Here is a 24,094-nt window from a genome sequence, read left to right as displayed (position 1 = left end):
TTTTGAGAGTCTCTGCTGTGACTCTTGAAAGTTATAAACTGGCCCCTTTGAGTCTTTCGAGTCGAGTAACTGCATGAATGAATGCATTTGTTTTGCATCATGTTCATTCGTTCGCTCGTCGTTTATTCGTTTCGTTGTTGTTGTTGTTGTTGTTGTTGCTGTCTGACACCCACACTTGCAAAGCATTTTCGTTTCGTTTTCGATTTCGTTTTCGTTGCCCCGATGCATGGGTGTAAAATTTGAATGTATGAATGAATTCATGAATATACATACATACAGACGCTCACACATGCATATTAAAGGAGAGGCGTGCTATATACTCACTCACACTCACTCACTCACACACACATACATAATGTATAAGGTTGCTGCCCACGAGCCATTAAGCTTTGCTAATCTTCAACTCCTTGTCCCGCAACCTCTTCTTCATCTACCACTTTTGAACCCTAATGAGCGTCGTGTTTAATTTAACTATCGCCTCTTGCGTGTCGACGACTCAAACGGGCAGCGGCAAACAAAAAAAACCAATGCAAAGCTCATTAAAAAAGTTTTCATTTTGTCGCACGCCCTGGGAAAATGTCAAAAGTTGAACGCTTGGCAACCTAATGGACTTTTCCCAGAGTTCTTTAGCGTTTTGTAGACTTTGCTTGTATCGCATTGAATAAAACATGTACGAAAATCCATATTTCAGATGCTCAACCAGAGATCGATAGTGGTAATGTGAAGAGCTGAGCTCTGTCGTCGGAGTCTTATTACTGTGGAATTATGCGATTAATCAAAAAGCTTTGTCCAATTAGGCGCACAGTCGTCGCTTGAATTAATTATTTGTTATGCCAGCAAATTAGTAAATTCTCTTTAATGACTTGTCTCGCTTTTTTTCCTTCTGAGTGTGTGTGCTTAGCAATCTGCATGCGAGCCATTAAACGATTTGAGCTGCAGAGCTTTTGAGCCAACAAAAGGGAACAGTGAAAATTGACATGTGTTGACTACAAAGTTGCCATTGCTATGTAAACAAAATATATATGTGCATATACACAGAGACAGAGACGTGTACTAGTTGTGTACATTAAGAAAAGAAATCTGTGTGGGGCCAAGAAGACAGACAGACAGACGGACAGACAGACGGACGGACAGACAGACAGAATACGGCTTAGAAAAGCGTCAGAGCGAGCCGGCAAAACGGCGACTGAAAAACAACTAAACATGAGCAAGAAGGCGAAAGAGAACAAAATAACAACATGTGCCGGCTAACGGTACTTTTGTTTATCATTAATGAGTGTTGTCTGTGGCGCCGAGGGGCGGGTGCACACTGTACCAAAGTAGATGTGCATACATATGTACTTCTATTCGCATTTGTGCAAAAAAAAAAAATCTTAAGAAAATGGTCTTAAAATCATCAACAATATTCTTACGAATTTTCGGTGGAAAGTTTCTCGCAGTTGTTGAATGGATTTTAATTAGCATTCGTTTGCAGCGGATCGCCAACGAGTGAATTGTGAATAATAGTCTTAATGAATAATGTTCATCCCAACGCTAATGCCTGCCCAACGTATCCATCAAAGTGCCGCAGCTGCTGCTTGACCCATACTGAGAACTCGGTTTCAGCAATCAGTCTATCAACCTAGTTAGATCCGGAGTTCTAGATACTTGCAAAAGATGCTGATGAAGTACATTCAACTCGAAGTGAAGTAATTCACATTTGGGCGAGGAAACAATGCATAATAAACTTTAGAACATTTAGGATATTGATGTAGAGCAGACTCTCGTACAATTTTTATATTTTACTTTCGAATATATTCCATTTATGATAAGCAATATTTCATCGAGTGGCGTAATAAATATTGTTAAATTCTCCATCAAAAAACATTTCAATCGTTCTTCATTATCTTTTTTTGTGGTATGCGCCATATGCTTAAATTTTAAACAACAAACTTTATCGTTCTGAGCATGAATAATACAAATGTTATACACATTTTTCCCCTATTTCGTATCAATGTTTGAAAAACTTCTCTTTTAAGACTTCGTTAGGCATAGCTTTAACAAGTTAATTAATATGGATTCCGTGTAATATAAATACAATGTGTATGCATGTATGTGTGCGTTGTAAATGTGTGTGTGTGTGTGTGTGTGTGTGTGTGTGTGTGTGTGTGTGTGTGTGTGTGTGTGTGTGTGTGTGTGTGTGTGTGTGTAGATACTTTCCACTCATGTTTTAGCCATGTTTTCAATGTTTAATCATCTAATTTTATGCCCGATTAAACTGTTAGGCGTTAATGTGCCGAAAGTTTATTTCTAGAGGCAAGCACACACATTCATATACACACACTACTCACACACACAGACACAGACACATACAATCACTTGGTTGTTTACATATTGTGGGCGTTGCCATTGCGAAATTTGTGCTGTGTTCTACTTTTGGTTGCTGCTGCTTTTGCTGCTGCTGCCTCCCGGTTTATATGCATCGCATTACGTTTGATAACTTTCCGATCGATAATCGATTGCAACATTTGCGCCAAAAACGAACTCGTGTTGACATCTAAGCAGATTAGATAAGCGAGTATTTCACTCACGCACGCTTATCACAGAAAAAAACAGACATGGACAGCAAAAGATACGGCCAAGAAGTGGCAACAAGAAGCACACACACACACACATAAAGAAATAAAGATGGCAAAACACAAACGGGAAACACTTTGCCGGTGCAGCAATTAGTGTTAAATGATTTTTGCGTAAACTTGTTTTCATTTTCGTTTTCGTTAATGAGCTGCGAAAAAATTGAATTTTATTGGAACATAAATTCGACTCGCATTGCACGTTGCGGGTTACTCAACACTGGGTATATCAATAGGCTGGCATTGCGTTTATCCAATTGCTAAATGGTATTTTTAGATATTTGGGTTAATGACGTAGAAGCTGAGAGCAAACACAGATGCCAAACATCTCTCGCCTCTTCACAAACTTGAAAACGCAGTCAAAGATGCACAGATATAGATATAGATACATTTGCCAGCCAGATACACGCATGTGTGTGTGCTCATCTCGTTGATATCAAATAAAAACATTCATAAAATAAAAGACAAAGACAGAGACAGAGACAGAGACAGAGACGGGGAAAAAAACGAACTTTAGATTATCATCATCAACATCATCTTTGTCTGATGAGTTCTTTTCGCTTTTAAATGCATTTTCGAAAAAAGAAAGAAAACACACATTCGATGTCAGCGCTTTCCCAACCCAAAACGTTGACAACCTACGCCCCAGCCCTGTGTCTATATAGGCAACCTACGGATCAAACAGAGCAGCAGAAGAGCGGGTGGGGAGAGTGGAGACACCATCTCATTGTTGACCACAGCTGTGTGGAGTGTTTGTTGCACAGAGTGTTGTGTTGTGTTGTGTGCGGTGAAAGTGTAAAGTCATGATGCGCGTCGTTCAATTTGCCATCCGTATATCGTTTACCTTGTGGCTGCAACAGCATCAGCAACAGCAACAGCAGCAACCCCAACCATAGTTTTGCTCACCTCAATCTTCAGCGTTTTCCTCTTAAGCTCATAAATCTGCTACAGCTAAAACAGCGAGACGTAATGTCGAAACAGGCTGTAAACATGTTTGTTTAACTGAAGGCCTTAGAACTTTTAAGAGGTTTCTGCCATACTACAATATAATCATATTCTTAGATATTTATATATGTATGTGAGTATGTGTACACCACCAGCCTAATGGTCTATGATGATGCAGGCGATGCTCTGCGATTAGAATGTCAGTTTTCTTTTAATGCCTAATTCAAGTGGAATTCAAGTTTTTCCCGTTTTGGTTCTCTCCTTTTCCAAATAGTATAAAAGTGCTTCCAATTATCGATTACCATAAAGCTTAGTGAACGAATTGCAATTGGCAATGTGAAGCTGCTGTTAATATTTAACAGTTGTTGATAACAGTGCATGTTAGACAAAACGTATGTAAATGTGTTTGCTCAGCAGTTAAATAAATATTTATGCGAGCAAGATTTATTCAACACTTACTCATATCCGCAGTAGCTTTTCGCTTTACTCCATGAAGATAGGGGATAGGGGAAGGGATTTTTCTAGGAAAGTCTGGCCAAGTGTTGCACTGGCACGATGTCGATAACATTTACGCATAATTACAGACAGTACAACACTCCACTCCACTCCACTTCGCTGTGTGCGTGTGCTCACACATCTTTGGGCGCAATTAGGAATTCTCACTGAGAGGGGCTCCGTTGATCGACGTAGTTGATGAAGGGGGGAGACGGTGGCTGGCTGCAGGCAGACGAACTCTGTCAAGTCACTTCCTGTAATAGAAACCGAACCGAAGCTGAACGTGCAGCATGCAACTACAACACAAAACATAAATGTGTAACGTGTACACAAATCTATTTGCCGTATCAGAGGCGGCACACACACACACACAGCACACAGCCTGCTTGGATCAGCTTCCGCCACAGAAAACAGATGCAAATCTCAGGGCGCCGTTGAAACCAACCGCACAGACGGCGACAATCAGATCAGACTCAAAACCAGACTCGAACAGACAGCAACAGCATCAACAGATCAAACGTAAATAGGGCGGAAAATTATGCGTACAACATAGTTGAAATTAAAACGCATTCACAGCAAAACTGGGAGAAACAACGACAACAACAACGACAACAACGACGACGACGACAACGACCTCAACTTGACATTTGTGATGCGGGTTCTCCTTTCCTTTCCCCTGCTCGGAGATGTTCCCTTCGCTTGCATTGTTTTGGCAGGCAGCTTTACTTTAAATGGTTTCCCAAACAGCTTGCGAAATTGTCGTTTTCCTGTTTTTGGACGTTTTTATGCACGATTTGGTAATTTGTTTTGCCTGCTACTGGCCGAGAGAGAATCTGGGCCTCGACTGGCCCAGCTCTCTGTGGTCTCGTATCTGTGGCACCGCTAAGCGGCAAACATTCACAGTAGATCACATCACGTTTTGCAGCGTGACCTCATGACGTTGTGGATGAGTTTTAAGACTGGTCTTGCAATTACCGAACCCGTTGCCTCGTTGTTATTCCTGTTGCGCATCTTTGCTTTTGGCTTTGTTTAGCCCTGAAGCACCTAGAAAACCTAAAACCCCAATTTCAAAACTGCAATCTTTAGCCTTTCTTTAGCTGTGGCTTTCATAAAAGCTATTCAGATTTCATTTCCTTCCGTTCAACAAACAAGATAAGGGCTGCAATAGAACCAGTTGTCAACAACCTAATATGTGCTTATCTGCAAATGTATCTTTAAGATACATCTTCATAAACTGATTTGTTTAGCAGGCTCACAATAGTAGGTAAAACCCCAAAAACTTATTTCCGCGCTGACGGAAATTGCAAGTCTACTAGCCGCGACAAAAACAACTGCAAAAGCAGCGACAGCAACAACAATAGCAACAACAGCAACAACAACAACAGCGACAACAACTTTGCCGCCATTGCGGCTGCTTGGTGGCAACAACTTTATCTTGAGAGGTCATTTACACTGGCCAAAGACGCGCTGGCTGCAGCTCTTTCAGCTGTGCGTTGTTTTCTTCAACTTGTTCTTGATGCTTTTCTCTGCACTTTCCTAACAAACACACACACATACACACACACACATAGAGACAGCGGAAAATGCATAGAAGCGTACTTACAGATACAGATACATTCGCTGCGTGGCCGGGCAATCAGCTTTTGTGTTGGGCTGCCACTCTTTCAACGGCTGCTCCTCTTGTTGTTGTTGTTGCTGTTGTTGTCGCCGCGCTTTTTGTTGCAAGTATTTATCATTTGAGCATTGTGCTTTGTGTTCGAGCTCTCTCCGTTTCGCTTCGCTTTGCGCCTGAGCACTTGTATCTTCTATGTAAGTGCGTATCTGTGTATCTGTATATCTGTATGTATCTTGTTTGTAATTGCCGCGCTCAGAACGCGCACGCTGACAGTTGCTGTCAGTGTCATAATCAGCGACGACACTTCAACTTCACTGCCACAAGTATCGCAACGCTTGAGCAAAGCTTTCAAGACATCAATATTGAATCCAAAGTCTCGGAATTTTTGAGTAGGGTTGTAAAGCACGTATTGGGGTCAACTATTGCACTTCCTAAGCAACACCAAATGTGTAAAGCAATGGAATGGCTTGCTAATGGCATTATTTATACGCTCATAACTCGTAAAACATAAAACTTAACTGCAATGACAGCAGTTGCAACTTCCTGTGCACTCTGACTTTGGCATTGTCCATCGCCTGCTGCTGACATATCAATTAACAATTAACAATTAACAATTGCATTAAGGCAATTAGCCTGGTATGATTAAAGTGCTGCGCACACTTGTCGAACACAACACACACAACAGAAACAACAACAACAATAGCAACAAATAAATCAAAACTCTGATATCATTATTTGGGTCACATTGCATTGCATTGCTTTCATTTTCCGTTCAGTGATCCCGCCACACATATGTACAACAAGTACACAGCAAGAAAAAATGGCTTGTTTTCATAATTTAAGAGAATCGAGACTAATTCTAAAAAACAGATTGTTGCTAATCGATAGTAGATTAACAAGTTTTACACAATGCTCATTTTACTAATTTTGTTTTAGGGACTGATATTATGTTATTGTATGAAGTATAATAGCTTTCGATATACTAAATATAGCCTTCAGTAAATGTTATTATTTTTTGGTATATATTATTTTGAAGAATATACGAATATACTGCTTTTCCTGAAAATTTTTTGCTGGTATCTGCTGATGATATACCAAATATAGCCTTCGGTATATGTTAGTATTTTTGGTATATTAACTTGATATATTTAAATAATCATAACGTACAGCTTTTCTTAAAAATTGGTTTCTCATATCTCACAGTCGAGCGCTCTCTTCTGCAGCTTTAATACTTATTTCTCCATGTGTATGTACATTGTGTATTTCTGTGCCACAATTTTAATGTTGCGCCTACGCTTCGCCCGAAAACCACACGCCATTCACCCGCCATCTTTCCCCCGCTCCAGCTCACCCCCAACTCGAAAGCAAAAGCTTATTAATAAGCATAATTAAGCATAATTTTTGTTTTGAAATACGCGCTAGTTTTCATTATATTATTTACGAGCACATTATTACATCGCCCAAGACAAATTTCGAAAATTTATTGTATGTCTGCTCCGAAGAAATGCATGTGGAACACACTCATGAATGGCTGCCTCAATGGGTATTACACATGGTGTATAGTTTATATATATATTTATACATGGAATCGGAAGTGTGATGACTCTGGCAGTGAATGAATCATTCGCGAGACGCTGATAAAAATTTAGTTTACTTTGGGGGGGGATGTTGTTTATTATTATCGTAATCATTAGTTAGTATACAATATTAATAGTGTAAAGAATTGATTGTTTACATAGAAGAAAACTAATTGTAGCTTTCATAGAATAACTCAATTTATTATTATTAACTTGTTTATATCTTTTATTTCTTACAGCTGCGTCCGATAATCTCGAATTCGCACCGAATAAAATGTCGATTAAACGTAAGAATAACAAGCTCAAAGAAATAGTTATGTTCGAGGTGCTGCAAGCCATCGAAAAGAAGTGAATTGAAATATATCCCAAAATCAATTTGAGAACAACAACAACAACGTCTTAGCAGTAACGAAAACGAATACGAATATTCGATCGATTGCATTGCATATAGCATAGCATTAGTTGGAAGTCCAAACCGGAGACAGGCACATTCAAAAAACGGAAATGGATCTCAGTCTCGAACGCGACAGCTCTGCGCTGGGCAGTCTGTTTCAACAGATCATAAATGACATGAAGGTGAGTGTTGTTATCGATGTATTTAGCAATCCTTAAGTGTTGTGATATCATACGGAAGTGACAGAACTCGCGGTGGAAAACAAAACACAAGGGAAAGCCAGAGTTGAGTTTCCTCACGAACTGCGGTTGCTTGACTTTCAAATTCAAGTTAAAACCAGTAAAATTGAAAGTTTTGTTCTGGTTTATTTCCGCGAATTGAACCGGACACGTGCTCCGAAAACCGTGTAATGTGCAATTCAAATAATGAACCCAGATTTCTTGCTTTTTTTGTTTTTGTTTTACTACCCTATCAAATGACAACCACAACATAAATCACAAAAAATAACCTTTTTGGTTTTTTGTTTTTTTGTCAAATGAGAAAGTAAAGAAAACGCTTTGCTACACATGTTGTCGTTTATGTATCGGCTGCTGAGTATGTCAAGAACTCTCATGCTGTGCGCTGGGTCTTGGGTTTAAATATTCTCTTTGTGTAAACAAAAGCCAGCAAAAATAATAATTAATGCCAAGGTCAATCCCGAGTCATAAGTAATGTGTAAACAATGCGAAAACGGCAAGCTGAGAGTTTCAGATAAACAATTGTATTCGAAATGTTTCAAACTATAGATACAGATATTTGGTATCTCTCGGTTTTGTATATTTATGCCATGCATTTTATTTTTCCGTCAAGGCTTAGGCATAAATATTTCAACAGATCCTAATTGATTTGGTTTTTTTTTGCCAAAATTTTCCAATTAATCTACGCGAAACAGCGCATTTCAATTCAATAAAAAAGATACGTTCGCTTTTATCTTTAATTGATTTTTATACCCTGTAGCTTAAATTAATAGAGTTTCATTTAAGTATTAGACACACAGACAGCATGTCAAATTGATGGAATGCGAGTTGATAAAGAGCTGGAATATTTTATAAATATTATAGTTAGAGAAGTAAATATTGAAGATGTATAAAAATTATTAGCTAATAAAGTTGCAATATTGATTAGGAAATTAAGATTGATGTGGATTTTACTTCATCGAAGTTTTCTTTTTCAACAACTTACAGGATATAACTATAGTCTATCAGCCGCCAGCTTTTCTCAGTGCGTTGTAGCATCGCCTCTAGATACAAACTCGTCCATATGTATTTATGTATCTCAATGCAGTCAATCAATAATTTATAGCAATCGTGACGCCATTTGTGTCGACTACTTTCCTACATAAATGTATCTATTATATGAAACTTAATAGCAATTTCAATTAACGCTATCAAAGCAAATATTGTATGATGTTGATATATAATAGTCAATTCGCAGTAGAGATAGAGATAGGACGAGTGACCTTTGGGGGTTTTTTTTTTTCGTTTTCGAGCTATTTGGTAATTAAAAGTTTTCAATTTCTGTGCTGTTCTGCTATTTATGGGCAACAGTCATGATTGTTTAATACCTTGGCGCTTGTTGTGTCTTTTGGTCCAAGTCAATGCCTCATTCTGACTTAAGCTCTGTTGTCAGGCTAATCCTCTCTCGCTCTCTCTGTCTTCCTCTATTTCAGCTATGTCTAATTTATAGCTTCACAAACTTATGGCAATGTGGAGGAGGTTGTTCTATTTTTGTGTGGAGAGCAATAACACTTTGCTGTGTTGCATAGCTAGAAAGTTAACAAGAATTTACATGTGCCACATTTACTGGGCTGTTGAAATGGAATTCTTTAGCACGTTGTTGTTGTCAGCTTCCTGGACTTTGCAGACCTTGTAAATCCCATTTCCATTTCCATTTACAATTTCCACAATTTCGTTTCCGACTTGCCACTGCCACCGACAGGTGTTGAGAATTTTTTGGCTGCCGCCTTTTGCTGCTGCTGCTGCTGCTGTTGCTGTTGTCTTCTCAGCTGCCGCCTGCCAACTTCAAAACACAGAGGCGAAACTCCTCCAGTGGCTGCAGATAAAAGTACGCCGCTGCTGTTGCTATTTATAATGCCATCATGACAGCACAGCTCTTTTCTATGTGATGTGGCCTATGAACGACCCGTTGCGCACCCGTTGGGATCACGCTGAGGCCTAGACAAAAAACATAGAGACAGACACAGACACTGAGACCAGGTACAGGCTGGAGATTCAAAGACTTCGATATAGACACAACAACTCGAGACTGGATGCGGGCGGTTGCATTTAGTATTTATGAAATTTGGAAATGTGCGCTCTTGCCACGCAATTGTGCAGAGAAGTTCGTTGTTCGTTGTAAGTTTGTTCATATTGCTTGTGTTTGGCCTGAGTGCGAATTAGAGCATAAACATGCCTTGGAGCATGTGCATCATCTGTGGAACAGTCTCTGTCTCTGTCTCTGTCTTTGTCTGTGTGTGCTGCGCTTGGTTACTTTGCAATTGCCAATTGGCATTGCCCCGTCTGGGCATCATCTTACTGAGAAGATTATTCGTTTAAGGTTGAAAGCTCGAGACTCGAGAGCACGAGAAATGCCAATGTAAATGTCAGCAAGGTGTTTTTTTTTTGTTGTTTTTGATTTATGCTCGCGTCTCTAACAGATGCAAATGGTGAGCAAAGTTTATAATTTTTTTCGAGCAACTAAAATTAGTTGTTTGCTTTTGTTTTAATTGGTTCGCTGCGTTTGCTGTACATACATATATACATTTTTAGCAGAAACGAAAAAGATCTTAAATGCCATCAGACCAGAACAAATTTATGCCGCCAAGGCAAATATCAGTCTGGAGAAATAGGTAAGCGTGTGTGTCTGTGTGTGTGTGGCTTCAATTGTTAACGGCATTCGTAAGTAGCTGCAATTAAATGCGGCTAATTTCAATTAAGTGGACTACTTAAAACGCAGTCCAAGTCCAAAGTTTATCATTGTTTTTTTTTTGCTTTTCGAAAAAATTAAGCAAGTGCCGCACTTTGAAAGGTTGTTCACATTTTCAAGTGAACAAATGTTTCGCACCGTTGATTACCGCTCGCTGACTTTGTGCCCGGCGAGTGGAAATCCGTGAGTCTCTTCTCTCATTCTGTCATTCAGTCATTTAGTCAAATTGTCGCATCTGATGACACTCGACAAGGCGCTGAACACTTATATATGTACAACACACAATGCCAACTGCATGTCTTTTATAATCATATATTTTATATTATTTTTCTTTTATTTTCCGCAAAAGTGAAATTCGCTTTAGAGCAACGCTTTCTTTCCCTTGCCACGTTTGCCACTTTTTTGGCTTCCTCACTTGAGGCAACAACAACACTAACAACAATAGAAATTGTGTGGTGTGTGCGTCTTAAAGGTTTTTTTTATTGTTGCTGCTTTTCTAGCCACTCATATACACATTAAGCTCATTAATGACTACGTAATAGGCAAGAAAATTAGTTTCTACTTTAAAACAACACGTTTTTACTTTACCTAAAAAGCTAGACAAAAACATGGTGAAAAACTTTATCACAACACCAACTTCAACATTGTTAAATGTGTTATAAAATTGGGCAAGATTGTGATATAAATAGATAAAGTTATTAGATATTTTGAACATAGCTTATAACGTGTTACCTAAGCATTTTGTACTGTAGCTTTTTTCTTACAAAAAGTCGTAGATTTGCATTTGACTATTATGAAATACAATACCAAATATATCAAGCCATATATGGTCATGAAGCTAGCACCTAGAAAAAGTCCAATAGCACCGCCAAAGGACATAATCAGTTGATCCGTGCTAAAGACAACTCTGCGCTTCATGCCCATTTTGGGCAACTCCACATGGATTTGGATCATTCGTTCATAACCTTCACCTTTGTAATCGTCGCCGCCCTTTAAGAAAACAATTAAGGATTAACAATTAACTAAAATTTGTCAAAGAGCCACTCACTGAATTCTGACCGAGATCTTCTGTGACAATGAAGCTATTCTCTTTACATAAGGGCAAGCAATCACAGGGTTTGTCCAGCCACTTTCTGCGCTGCAAACACAGCATTCCATTGATATTGCAGATTACATTTTTGGGTCCAGCGGCATAGAAGAATGGTTTACATTTGCACAGTTCCAGGGCGCGATTGATGCGACACTCCATGCGACACAGACTAGGATAATAAACCTGCAAAAGCGTTGATGATTTAAAATATTTCAATGAATGATCATTATTCTATTAATTACACTGTAATACTTGAGGTTAGCTTCATTGGTATAGCGACACTTGCGATAGGCAATGGGCACATGAGTCACTTCATCCTCAGCCGATATTGTGTTAAGCTTTACCCTTATCGAATAGAATACTTTGATACCTGTATAGACGCTCACCGTGCGACGATCTTGAGGCAGCATCATCTCGTTGACATCATGCATGAACTAAGAACAGTTTAGATTTAAAATACTATAACCATATCGAAGATACTATTAACTTACCAATTGCACTACGGTGTAGTTATAGTATGGCTTTAGCTGTATCTGAGTGGGACTGAAAAAGCTGCCATTTCTTACCGGTATCACTTTCATATCCTTTCTGTAAAATAGTTCGAATGTATCTTGAAATGTATCTGTTTATTTTAAAGTCAATACAAACAGCTTTCCATATGGATTTCCATAGCGAGTTAGTCTGGAGTTCGTCTGACACAGTCCCATTTCGGTGAGGTTCGGTACAAGCGGTTGAGGTTCGTTGCTTTTGTTAACCGCAGGACTGATTTCCTTATGCAGTTCTAGCAATAGTTTAACTATGTCAATGTCCGCCAGAGTCGGATCTTTTTCGTAGGGCTCCAGAATTTGCATGTTGTTGTACTGCACGTTTGTTAGTGTAACCAGAAAGGAGCGATAATAATCGCCCTTTGCTATGTCTTCGTTTGGTTTTACATTCCAAGTGCTAGCAAAAATACAATTGATTAATATACAATAACTTGGCTTTCATTTAACTACTCACTCGTAAATCAGTTTATCTGCGTTTGTTAGTCTGGGGAATAACGTACAAATTGTGATTCCCGGCAAAGAGAAATTGCGGAGCATATAAATGTATTCATATTCGTAAACGAGGGGATTATCGCGAAAACGCTTCCATTGCAAAAAGCAACTGCTGATCGCATAGTAAGTGGCTGCCACAATAGTCAGCAACCAGAATATTCGTTCGGTCCAATGCAGATCCCTGCGAGCCAAATACGGCATCCCATGTACCGAAGATTCCTGGCAAAACTCTGCCCACCAATCGTGCTCTGCGGGCACAAGAGAATCTTCCGCTTGTGGCTTGCTCTTTTTCTCCTTCCCGACTTGATGCGTCATGGTAAACTATGGAGCTCAACATGACGTTCATTGGCTTTTATAGAGGCTACTATTATAGTCCTGTAAACGATGAGCTCGACTAATTGCTTCACTGGGTGGTTCACAGGGGGAGTCCTCTAATGGTATTCTGTTGTTTACGAAAGTAGATTTGACATGCATTTTAAATTAGCCTTGAAAACAACAAATCAAATGCATGTAGAATCGCAGACCTTATGGAGATATGTATTGTGGCTTGTTCAAGCAAAACTTGTTGTGTACTATGAAAAGAAACTCATAAATAAATATACTAAATTAATTTGATAATTTCCATGTAAATGCCTAAATTAGTTTAACACTCAATTCATTAGTTATTAATTAACCAAGAGATGAGAAACCAGTTAAACATTTAAATGCATCAAAATTGGGCCACATTTGCTGCTGCACAAGGCCCTAACCTTAACCGGTATGTGGAATTTATAAATGTGAAAATGATCAAATGAAAAGTCGAAATAAGCAAAGCACATTTTACGATCAGGTGGCGATGATGATCCCCTTAATAAAACTTTGGCGCCTCGCTGGCAAGTGCCCGGCTAGCTCAGTCGGTAGAGCATGAGACTCTTAATCTCAGGGTCGTGGGTTCGAGCCCCACGTTGGGCGAAAATAAATTTTTTTCGTTTTTTTTTTTATAAACTCATTTTTAATTTCTTCTCTTGGTTTTCTTGCTTTAACTTTTATCTTACTACGAAAATGTTGAAAAATATTCCTCTTTTGTCTCGGTGCGTGAGCAGTGGGACTTGGTCCAATTTATACATAGAATATTTATAGTATTTATGTAGAGCTAATAAGTTTTTATTTATAGCACTCAACCTGAACACTGAACACAATAATAATATCAACAACAATGTCAAATAGTGAATGACGCAATACGCTGTCATTTGCTGCTGCTGTTGGTTGGTTGGTATGACAACATCTCGTTTTTCTCGCATCGGTTGGAAATGGCTAAAAGCCGCAATCAAGGCCAAAAGCTCAACTGGATGTGAAATGGCCCAGAGTTGTTGTGTGCATTTATATTTGTGCCATATGAATTAACTGGGCTGATATTGTAGCTTGGCTCATTGTTGTCAATCTCAACAAAACGAGAGTGGCAGGAAGTGCACAGGATGTGCGCAGGATGTGAAACATCAAACACTAGAAACTGGCACAAGGTTGTGACCATGCTAATGCCATAAGAATGAAACAGTTATGAGTAAACTACTGTTAGAGAGTTACAGTTACGGCACAGAAATATAAACATATATTTTTTGCAACTAAAGAAAGATTTTTATACGTGTGAATTTGATTTATGAACATTGCAAAATCAATATTAAACGAATTTTTTATAGTTTTATAACGATTCGCATACGCTTGAGAAATTTTATATCCATTGTTACATTTTTAACTCGTAAAACTTTAGTGCAAGTATCCCATAACGTTTATAGTACTTACAAGATAATAACAGTTATCCACGACTTTTAACTGCAACACTTTGTGATATCAGGTATATCAAGTGCTTTCAAGATATTTTGAAGATCTTTTGTTCGTTTAACACGATGAACACTTGGTAAACTAAAGTATGTAAATGAAATTTCACACAACGAAATGTCGGATGAAATGGAATGGGATCGGATCGGATCGGATGGGATGGGATCGCATCTTCTTGCCACAGACAACGAACGATCCCCCGCATGCTCGAATTGTAATCTGAGGCATGCGAAAAGCGTTTCCTCTTCAGGCGCCACAGACAATGAGAACGTGGGGCATTGTTGTTGTTGTTATTGTTGTGGATGTGGATGTGGAGTCAACTGCTTGTCGACATTGTCGTTGTATTAATTACTTTGCATTATTGTTTAAACCAATGTGCGGGCAATGCTTGTTTGCTGTAACTGTGTGTGGATGAGGAGACGACGACGACGAATCTCGTTTAGCTTGGCATTTTGACATGATGTGCATGTGAAATTGTGCGCTGTGATTGAAATGCGATTTAGAAGCACTGTTTATGACCGAGTCTCGAGAGGGGGAATTTCATTGTAGCAACGTGAACGAGCTGCAATTAATTATAATTAATATGAAAATTGCACTCTGATATTAACACAAACTGCTGTCGAGCTATGCAGATGTATCTAGGCTCGTGTGTGGGTTGATGAGAGTGTGTGGGTGTGTCGGGTTAAGTGTAGTTCTCTACACGTTGTCGTCTACACGCCCAATTATTCATAATGTGTCTGGACAGGATAGCCGGCATTTCTTATTGGCCAAATCAGCACTCAATGTCAGATGAAATGCAGTATAGAGTATACGGCAATTAGAATGCATATCAAGTCACAGATTTGCGCGTGTTCAACAAATGAACAAAGTGAGGTAAACTTTTAGCTTGTCGATGATATCGCATTTTGTGTTAACTTGCAACAAGTTGCAATGTTAACAATATGTTTGATAACTTTCGTTACATTGTGCCACCAATTTTCACAATTGCAACTGCAATTATAAATCGCATATAAATATGACTCGATCGAACGTGATTAGGTCATAATTCAGTGAAAATGTGGATAATATTGTTCGTTATGTTCTACTGCTGTTGCGGTTGCCTTTCGGGCTCCGTCAATGACTACAAGCTGGTTATAGACGATCCGGACGTTTTCATGCCCTGCAAGGAAGCGCCTCCTGATGCTTTAGATGTCACGGGCCTGTTCAACATGGACCAGCTGGAATTTGCTCTCGATGGGGAGACTATCCATATAGAGGGAAATACGACATTAGTCTGGGATATCGAACCAGATGATCGAGTTGCGGTATGTCCATACTGATAGTCCTGAGGAGTCTTAGCTGCGCCTAGCTTAATCCTTCGTTTCGCTTATTATTAGGTATCGGGTAGATTGTTGCATTTCGAGCGAGGAAATTGGGAGCCAACCATCTTTAGCATTGCCTCGAATGACTTCTGTAGTATTATGTACGATAAGGATCAGTATTGGTATCAATATTGGACTCAATTTGTGATAGATACTGATGAAGTGCGAACTAAATGTGTCAACCATAAAGGAGTAAGTTTTCTGAGCCATGAGATGTTCTGTTCTTAATCGGTTCTTTTGTCTTTAGACCGTGATGCAGCACAATCCTTTTGACGTCAATATGACATTTACAAATGTGCGTGCTACTTTGGATGGCAATTACAAATTCGTTCTTACTATGGAGGCCTTTGATGAAAAGAAAGTTAAGCGGCCAACCAGCATTTGCTTTGAGATCAAAGGAGATATGGAGAAAATATAATTTCAGGCGGTGCATTCCTATTTCTAAAACAGTGGTCTATTCAGTTTATAAATATGTATTTTTATTGGTGATTCAATTTTCTTTTTTGTTAAATTGTATACTAAATGCCACTATAATCAATATTAACTGTAATCATTGAATTTAATTTTACAAACATCTCTTAAAAGTTTTCTTATTTAAAATTTCAATCATGTTGAATAGCTTGAGTCAAGTTTTTGCCTTTAGTCTAATCCCGCATTTGGATTTTGTGGCTTTGGCACGCGCTGATGTCAACAGTCATTCAACTGTCATACGAGTTGCCTTTGATTTTTGTGTATGTGTGTGTGTGTGTGTGTGTAGAGTTCTTCAAGCGTTGCGTTTATGCATGTTGTGTGTGCTTGCCGCATGTTGCAAGCCAGCAAGAGACTTGCAATGCTTTGGATTACATTACATGGTTTCACAGTGACTGCCACTAGTATTCCGCCAGCAAATATTGCCTTGCTTTGCATTGCTTTGCACTGCCATGTGGCAATTTGTGTATTTGTAATCGGTTGTATATTGTAATGAATAGACAGAGTCTACGAGTCTGCTGCGATTGTTAATGGTAAATGGCATATGCAAATGCACAGCTGTCAGTTATTAAATTACTTGATGAATGGCATAAGTTCGTGGTGAATATTCTCAGTCAGTCAGCTCAGCTCAGCTCAGCTTGGACTCACGATTGTCAATTGGTTTTGCTTTAATATTACTTCAATACTTGATTTTGCAAACTCATTGCCCTTTTTTCTTTTTGCTGGATGAAAACTTTCATTTCATTTGATTTTGAATTGAGAGTGGAAATTGTGCAAAAAGAAGTTATTATTCACCATCAACAACAGCAGCAGCAAGATCGTAATAATCGCCTTCAATCAGACGAGTTGATCTTGCAACACTTTCATTTCAAATTCCTTGATAGTTTTGTACACACACAATATATAATCGCTCTGTGTGCAACTTTCTAAACACAACATACAAGACAACAAAAATCTGGCCAAAAAGGTGCAAATTAGCTGCGCACGATTTTGTCCAGCAGCCTGGAAATTTATTGGCCCCCAAGGCAACAAAAAACAGGCAAAAAAATACGAGAAGAGAAGCTTGGCCCCCAAGTTGATGTATGGAAAATCAATTGGTAGAACTTTGTTTAATGGCCGTTAGTCATACATAAAAAAAAGTGCCTCGCTGGGGCGCTTTTTGCATATTGTGCCAAAAAGTCTTAATATTTTTATTTTATTTAACCCAAAAAGTGCAATGTAGGACGAAGCTATGTTGCTGCTGCTGTTGTTGCTGGTGCTGAACCCGTTTGGCCAGCTAGCTTCCCAGTTTTGCATCTCATCTCTCTTCTAGCCAAGATTCACAAGCTCACGGAAAGCACATGAAAAATTATCAAACAACAACGGTGACGGCGACAGCGACGGCGACGGCGACGTCGATGGCAAACAGCAACATGGGGCATGAAATGGTTGCATGAATGGCTGTGAACCAGCTGAGAGCTGAGAGGCTGGTTGCAAGTTGGCGAGCAACGTTTTAAACTCGTGTAGGATGTTTGTAGGCTATTGGAAAGATCAAGAGTTTATAATGCCAGCGAAGTATCTCTCTCTCACTCTGTGTATGTGTGTGTGTGTGTGTGTATCTGTGAGAACCTTTCCAGTTTTGTGTGGCTGCTGCCGTTGCCGCCTCTCGCTGCTGTTGTTTGGCATAAATTGTGGGTTTTTAGGTGTCTCGCACAGTTGCAGTTAAATAGATACACACAACTACACTCACACACAAAAGATACAGATACAGATACAAATACAGATGCATTTGGCAGCTGCCTACAGCCTGCAGTTAAACTGGAAAGTGTTTGCCTCTTTACACATTTCACAACGATTGTGTTTGGCTTCCTTTTGAGTTGTGTTTTTTTTTGTTCATTCTCTTGGATAAGTTGATTATATGCCTAATGTGGCAACCGTGTTTCTTGGCTCAATTTGTTTGTTGTGGCATCGGCTTAATGTGCACACAGTCTTAGAATAATGTTGCTTACTTCACTTTGATGGCCACACAGCAAAGCATCAGCAGCACCAGCCGCTGCTAGGCCTCAATTCCATTCATAAGTATCATAACAAAATGTTAACATGCGAGTTTAAGGCGCGCAGAGGAGCCAACAACGCCGACGCCAACGCCACAACGTTAAAGCCAACGCCATCAACTTTGGTCAGAATACTCGTAATAACAGCCTTGCATGTGCTTTCAGTGTGTGTGTGTGTGTGTTGACCATTGCGACTTGGGATCTGTAATACGAAAAATTTCATTCATAAAATGCCGACAAGTCCAAGTCACGTCAACATAACAACCTCAAGCCCACACAACATCACAGCGAAAAATACGCTTATCAAGTTGTTGCTGTTGTTGTCGCCAAATCGGGTTATTGAACAAAAATTGTTGTATAAATATTATTATAATTTTTCATCAGTCTCTTTTTCTTCATTTTTCTCTATTTTTATGTATCGCAAAAATTGCATGTGGGCCGACATTTGTGCCACGCTTTGTCAATCATACGGAAATCGTGTGATTTTTAAATGATTTTTTCGGTTTTATATGCAGTTTTGCTCAAAAAAATATTGTCAAATTATCTATCTGAGCATTTTGCTTTGGGCATGACATTTTCTGCTCGCCTTGTGCAAGACATAAGTATAATATTCTCTATATTTGTATGTGTATAACCCACGCTATACTTTGTAGGCTCGCAAGAATGTTGAGAAAACGATTTGCGGCTGTCAAAAACAAATCGTTGAGATGGTGACAGCTGAGCAGCTTTTATTTACAATATTTTGAGTATGTCATAAGTATTTTTATCCCATCAATTTCTGATCCATCATTTTATTTAATAGAGTCTTGGGATTACTCGACGTTAGCCTTTTACCTTTAGAAATTGATTTGCAATCAAAGCTGTAAGCAGATTAACATACAATTGCTTGCGGTAGGTCAAGTAATCAATCGTATTGTGTGTCCCCATCTCCTTCCTCAGTTTGTCAGACATATGGCTGTGATTTCAGAATCACACAATGAACAAGAAGAAGAAGAACCTTAAATACAACACACGACGTATGCCAAATATGGCGCAACAGACAGTTTGTCGTTGGGGGCCGTTGACTGACACCACAGACCTCGCTCCTCCTTCCCACATCACTCCGGTCCGTAGCAACCACAACTAACATGGTCTCTCATCCTCCTCGATGTCTTTTGTCTTCGTCTGCCTCGTCGTGTTATGAATTATAAACCTTTTGTCGTCGTAAGTTGACATATACCGGCTTTATTATTGTGTGTGGATGCCACTTTTGTGCCCATTAGGGGGCAAAACTGGCTATACCCTGTTCTTAGACTCGACGGGTGTATTTGTTGTAGCAGTACAGAATCAAGTAAGAGAGCTACGAGTGTGCTCGACTGTGAAATACCTGCTACCCATTTTGAATAAAACCGTATTCTTAAAATATTCCAAATTAATATGCCACAAAAATACTAAATTATACTAAATGGTATATTAGGTATATTGGTGTAATACGAACATGGTTAAAGTATACTGAATTAATATACTGTAAAACAAGAAAGAAAGCTACAGTCGAGTGTACTCGACTGTGAGATACCCGCTACCCATTTTGAATAAAAGAAATATATTTTGCGATATTTTTCTCAAAATATACCGAATATAGTGCAAAAATACTAAAAATATGCCAAATAGTATATTTGGTATATTGATATAGTACCGCATTCAAAATATACCATAGACGGCACAATATACCAGATTGTCATCTAAAGCAACTAAGACCCCGAGTAAGTAGGCGTGTTTGCCCATACTATTTTCTTTATTAACTTTATTAACTTCTTTAATAACTTCAACAATTTTCATCTGATCGCAACCAAATTTTCAGAAATCATAACTAATATAGTTATTATTATATATACCAAAATTCGCAACTCTATCTTTAAAATTACGCTTGTTATTCGATTTTTGTGATTTGCGGGGGCGGAAGTGGGCGTGGCAAAAATTTGAAACAAACTTGATCTGCGTGCAAACATAACGAATGCTGTCGAAAAAAAATTATAGCTCTATCTCTTATAGTCTCTGAGATCTAGGTGTTCATACGGACGGACGGACAGACACACAGACACACAGACACACAGACGGACAGACGGACATGGCTATATCGTCTCGGCTGTTGACGCTGATCAAGAATATATATACTTTATAGGGTCGGAGATGCCTCCTTCTACCTGTTACATACATTTCCTGCCGGCACAAAGTTATAATACCCTTCTACCCTATGGGTAGCGGGTATAAATACTAAAATATACCGAATGCTATATTTGGTATATAGTTATAGTACTACACCCAAAATATACCAAAGCGTACAAAATGTACCAGATTGCAGACACATACTTATAGCCTTCTATCCTATGCGTATCGGGTATAATATAGTAATTACAGTTTATTCTACATACTCTAGGGCATATTTTTGTACATCAATTGCGTTTCCTTGTTGCAGTACTTTACTTGGTTTTGTTGTCGCAAAAGCGAAATAACCGAAATCGATTTCCGTTCATTTTTGTTGCACCTTTTTCATGCCGCGCGCAACAGCAATGCATTCACCACTCACCTCATTCTCCAACAATTGCAGTGGATTGTTGTTTGCATTTTGGGGCTTTTTTTTTAAATGGATTTTGCCGATTGGCATTTGCACACAGTCTTTTATTGTATTCGATTCGTATTTGTTGTTGCCGTTGCCTTTTGCGCTTGAATGCAAAAATCGAAAACGAAATCGAAAGCGAATCCAAATTGCATTGTAGACCTTTTGCCTAAAATAAAAGGGCTAAAAACAATCAATTCAGAGCAGAGCGGAGCGAATCGCATTGGAAATGCGAATTGAAAACGAATTGAAAACGAATTGTTGCTCGCTCGCAGCTTCTGCTCCGCTTGATTGGCCATTAAATTGATGCATTGACTCGGACTCGGTATCCATCATTCTCGATTTCAATGTCAATTTGGTTGAATTGAAGCTGACTAGCGAAACTAAAGAATAAAGAATAATGAATGAAGCAAGTGGTGCAATATTATTTTTATTTGATATTCTATACATATGTTCATCACACCCAAAAAACCCGTTTTCACTTTTATTGACCATTTGCGCTTCTTAACTTGCGATTATTCTCAAATTATGTATAAATCTTTTTCCCCACTTTTTATGGAGTGCGCAATTTGCTGCTATTTGTCTTTTATGGCCTGACAATGAAACTAGTAAAAAACAAAAAGAAAAAAAAGAGTAGCAAACGACTTTTTAACTGGTCGCGTCTCATTCCTGCTGTGCTGTGTGGTTTTGACCATATTTTGAGCGTCAACATTTTGCCATTGTGAGAATCTGTATTGGAAGTGCTTACTAAGCTGGTCAACGGTCGTTGGCCTATCAATCGATTCCTGCTCAATCACTTTCATTCTGTAAAAGCAAAGAATACGAAGGTATAAAAACTTAATTAAACGCACCACAGGCTGCTGCAAAGTGACTCTCTTGGGGTGCTAATTGCAGTCCCTATAAAGATTGCTTCTTCGTTTAACTATTCCAATTTAAATTTTAAATGAAAATTGTGATATCATCTCGCAAAGTGCAGCCAATTGAATTGATCAACTTTATTGAATTAAATTATTGTGTACATATGAAATTTTTGCGCTTTTTATCAGATTTAATGAAATGCACAGACAACAAAAGTCGCAAACTCAATGAGATTAAACACAATACAAACAGAATGTGCAGACTACATTTACTCACTTTATCCCATGTTGAACATTCGCTTGTCCAATAACTTTTAATAAGTTTGCGCCACAAGATATTTTCTTTCATATTTCTCTTAAAAAAGTTTTTTGACAAGGAAAATCTGTGGGGGAAAAGTACAAGGCAAACACACTAACTAATTGGCAACCGCAGAACATGAGACAAAAAGTATGCAAAGCTCTCGTTTGCTTATTAAAGAGAATAAACTTTTGGCTTTAAGTCATTAATTGGATATGTCATAAATTCATCTCTTATATCGAATTTCTATAATAGAACTACAATGGTTATAGTTGTGCCTAAGCAAATGTTGGTTAATAAGAGGGCCAAATCAATAAGTCTTAACGTTTCATTGCCTTTTTTATTTGCCAATTTCTCGTCCTTTTTCTTGTCCAACTGGTGGACTGGACGTATTGCAAACCTTTTTCCTATTTACGATTGAACGCAACACGTACGCACAATTTGTCAGGGCTTTTATATCTGTTTGTGTGCGGGTTGACTTTTTATTTCATTTAGGCCCAATTCCAAAGACATTTGCCTTTGATCAGCTGTTTATTGCTCAACTTGAAATATATATTTGCTTTTGGGGTTTTATTGATTGTTATTTCCCTTATAAACCCAAGGTTGTTTGAATCTTATTATTGATTGAGTAGGAGATTCTTTTACATTTACTTTGAACTATCAAAATCAAATTGTAAATAAATTTGCAAAGTTTTTATGTGAATTCTATATTTTCGAACAAGTGTATACTTGTCATTTTCCTGTAGCGTATTCGCTATTCTCATAGTATTTGGCAACGTTATTATATCTTCGTTCAGACGCTGAACACGATATATTTGATTGGCCGTCAATGTTGTCATTGTTCTTCTGTTGTCATGTCACATGTATTTTTTTTTTTGTTGCAACAATATTTTTGCAAGAGCTGAAATTGGAATCATTTGAGGCAATAAATAAATGTCAAATGGTTTTTAGTTAAATATATGTATAATACTCTTATTGACATGACAAATTCCTAGCAAATTGCTAATATTTATTTTTCTTTTCTATTTTTGCAGAACACTTCGCCACTGTGGGAGGATTTTGTGGCAAAGGCGAGTAAGCTGCACACATGCCTGCGGTAAGTTTTGGTTATCGAGTTGCAACATTTGCAGCAATTGCTAAAGCATTCTCAAATTAACATAAACAACAAGTCTCATTATTTGATTATATTACGGCGCTGAAAGTATCTTGAAATAGTTTGGTTTTATGCCTACCATTTCCTTCACAGTCTATGATTATTTTTGGCTTGGCTTTTTGGCCATTTGCCGGCTGGCGAGACGACCTGTATGTCTGTGTGTGTGTGTATATATCATTGTCTTCTTCATTTTGCTTTTCGCGTTTTGTTTATGCTTTTTGCGTTTGCTTTATAGTTTGTCTGTTGTTTTATGCTCAGACTTGGCCCCAATTTGTGACGCCAGCAGCAATGTCTGGCATTACCTTATATACATAAGTAGTGTACATATACAAACATATATATATATATGAGATACAGTCGTAAGCATACAACTTGCATTAATCATGGGCTGCCTCAAAATCATGCTAAAAACGTTTGTTGTCTTTTTGCCAGAAAGAAATTCTGCGCCAAGTGTTTGCCGAATGCGCTTGACACACATACGCAACGTTGGCCGCGCGCTACACTCGAGATATACAGGTCTCTGGCCCCGGGACCGAACCCAGTCACAGTTACAGTCACAGCTTCCAGACCAGCATCTTCATCTCCATCATCATCATCAGCGCTTGGGTGCAGTCGTGTCCGACTGTCTGTCCGTCTGTCTGTTTGTCCGTCTGCGTCTGCCATTTTCAATTGAAATGTCGCCCACGGCCAATAAAGTTTGCTGCAAAAGTTTATTAGATTTTGTTGCTCTCGCGCCGTACTATAATCAATGGCATCTTTCGTTGCTCGCTCAACTCTACTACCA

General features: G+C 38.6%; 3 protein-coding genes and 1 non-coding gene across 32 annotated transcripts in view; 3 read left to right on the top strand and 1 right to left on the bottom strand.

Moving 5' to 3' along the window:
- The window catches only part of LOC133845664 (myb-like protein Q), a 41,995-nt gene that overhangs the window by 3,982 nt on the left and 13,919 nt on the right, over window positions 1-24,094 (top strand). For all 29 annotated transcript variants that reach the window (XM_062280184.1, XM_062280198.1, XM_062280183.1 and 26 more), the window contains exons 2-3: window positions 7,484-7,820; window positions 23,192-23,253. In XM_062280184.1, coding sequence (XP_062136168.1) covers window positions 7,749-7,820; window positions 23,192-23,253 — 134 coding nt within the window. In that variant the 5' untranslated portion in view covers window positions 7,484-7,748. The remainder of the gene's footprint in view (window positions 1-7,483; window positions 7,821-23,191; window positions 23,254-24,094) is intronic.
- LOC133843314 (acid-sensing ion channel 4-A) lies at window positions 10,934-13,287 on the bottom strand. Its single transcript, XM_062276815.1, has 6 exons — window positions 12,692-13,287; window positions 12,341-12,634; window positions 12,184-12,280; window positions 11,935-12,126; window positions 11,651-11,875; window positions 10,934-11,592 (listed from the first exon to the last, which is right to left on the bottom strand). Exons 1-6 carry the CDS (start codon window positions 13,042-13,044, stop codon window positions 11,335-11,337), a joined length of 1,419 nt encoding a protein of 472 aa, XP_062132799.1. The 5' UTR covers window positions 13,045-13,287; the 3' UTR covers window positions 10,934-11,334.
- Trnak-cuu (transfer RNA lysine (anticodon CUU)) lies at window positions 13,608-13,680 on the top strand. The gene has a single exon. It is a non-coding gene; the product is annotated as a tRNA-Lys (tRNA).
- Window positions 15,576-16,484, top strand: LOC133843392 (uncharacterized). Its single transcript, XM_062276911.1, has 3 exons — window positions 15,576-15,848; window positions 15,921-16,097; window positions 16,153-16,484. Exons 1-3 carry the CDS (start codon window positions 15,600-15,602, stop codon window positions 16,321-16,323), a joined length of 597 nt encoding a protein of 198 aa, XP_062132895.1. The 5' UTR covers window positions 15,576-15,599; the 3' UTR covers window positions 16,324-16,484.

Source organism: Drosophila sulfurigaster, chromosome 3 (assembly GCF_023558435.1).
Source record: "Drosophila sulfurigaster albostrigata strain 15112-1811.04 chromosome 3, ASM2355843v2, whole genome shotgun sequence".
Classification (NCBI taxonomy): domain Eukaryota; kingdom Metazoa; phylum Arthropoda; class Insecta; order Diptera; family Drosophilidae; genus Drosophila; species Drosophila sulfurigaster.
The sequence above is the reverse complement of the archived record's forward strand: the minus strand, read 5'-3'. Positions and strand labels throughout refer to the sequence as shown.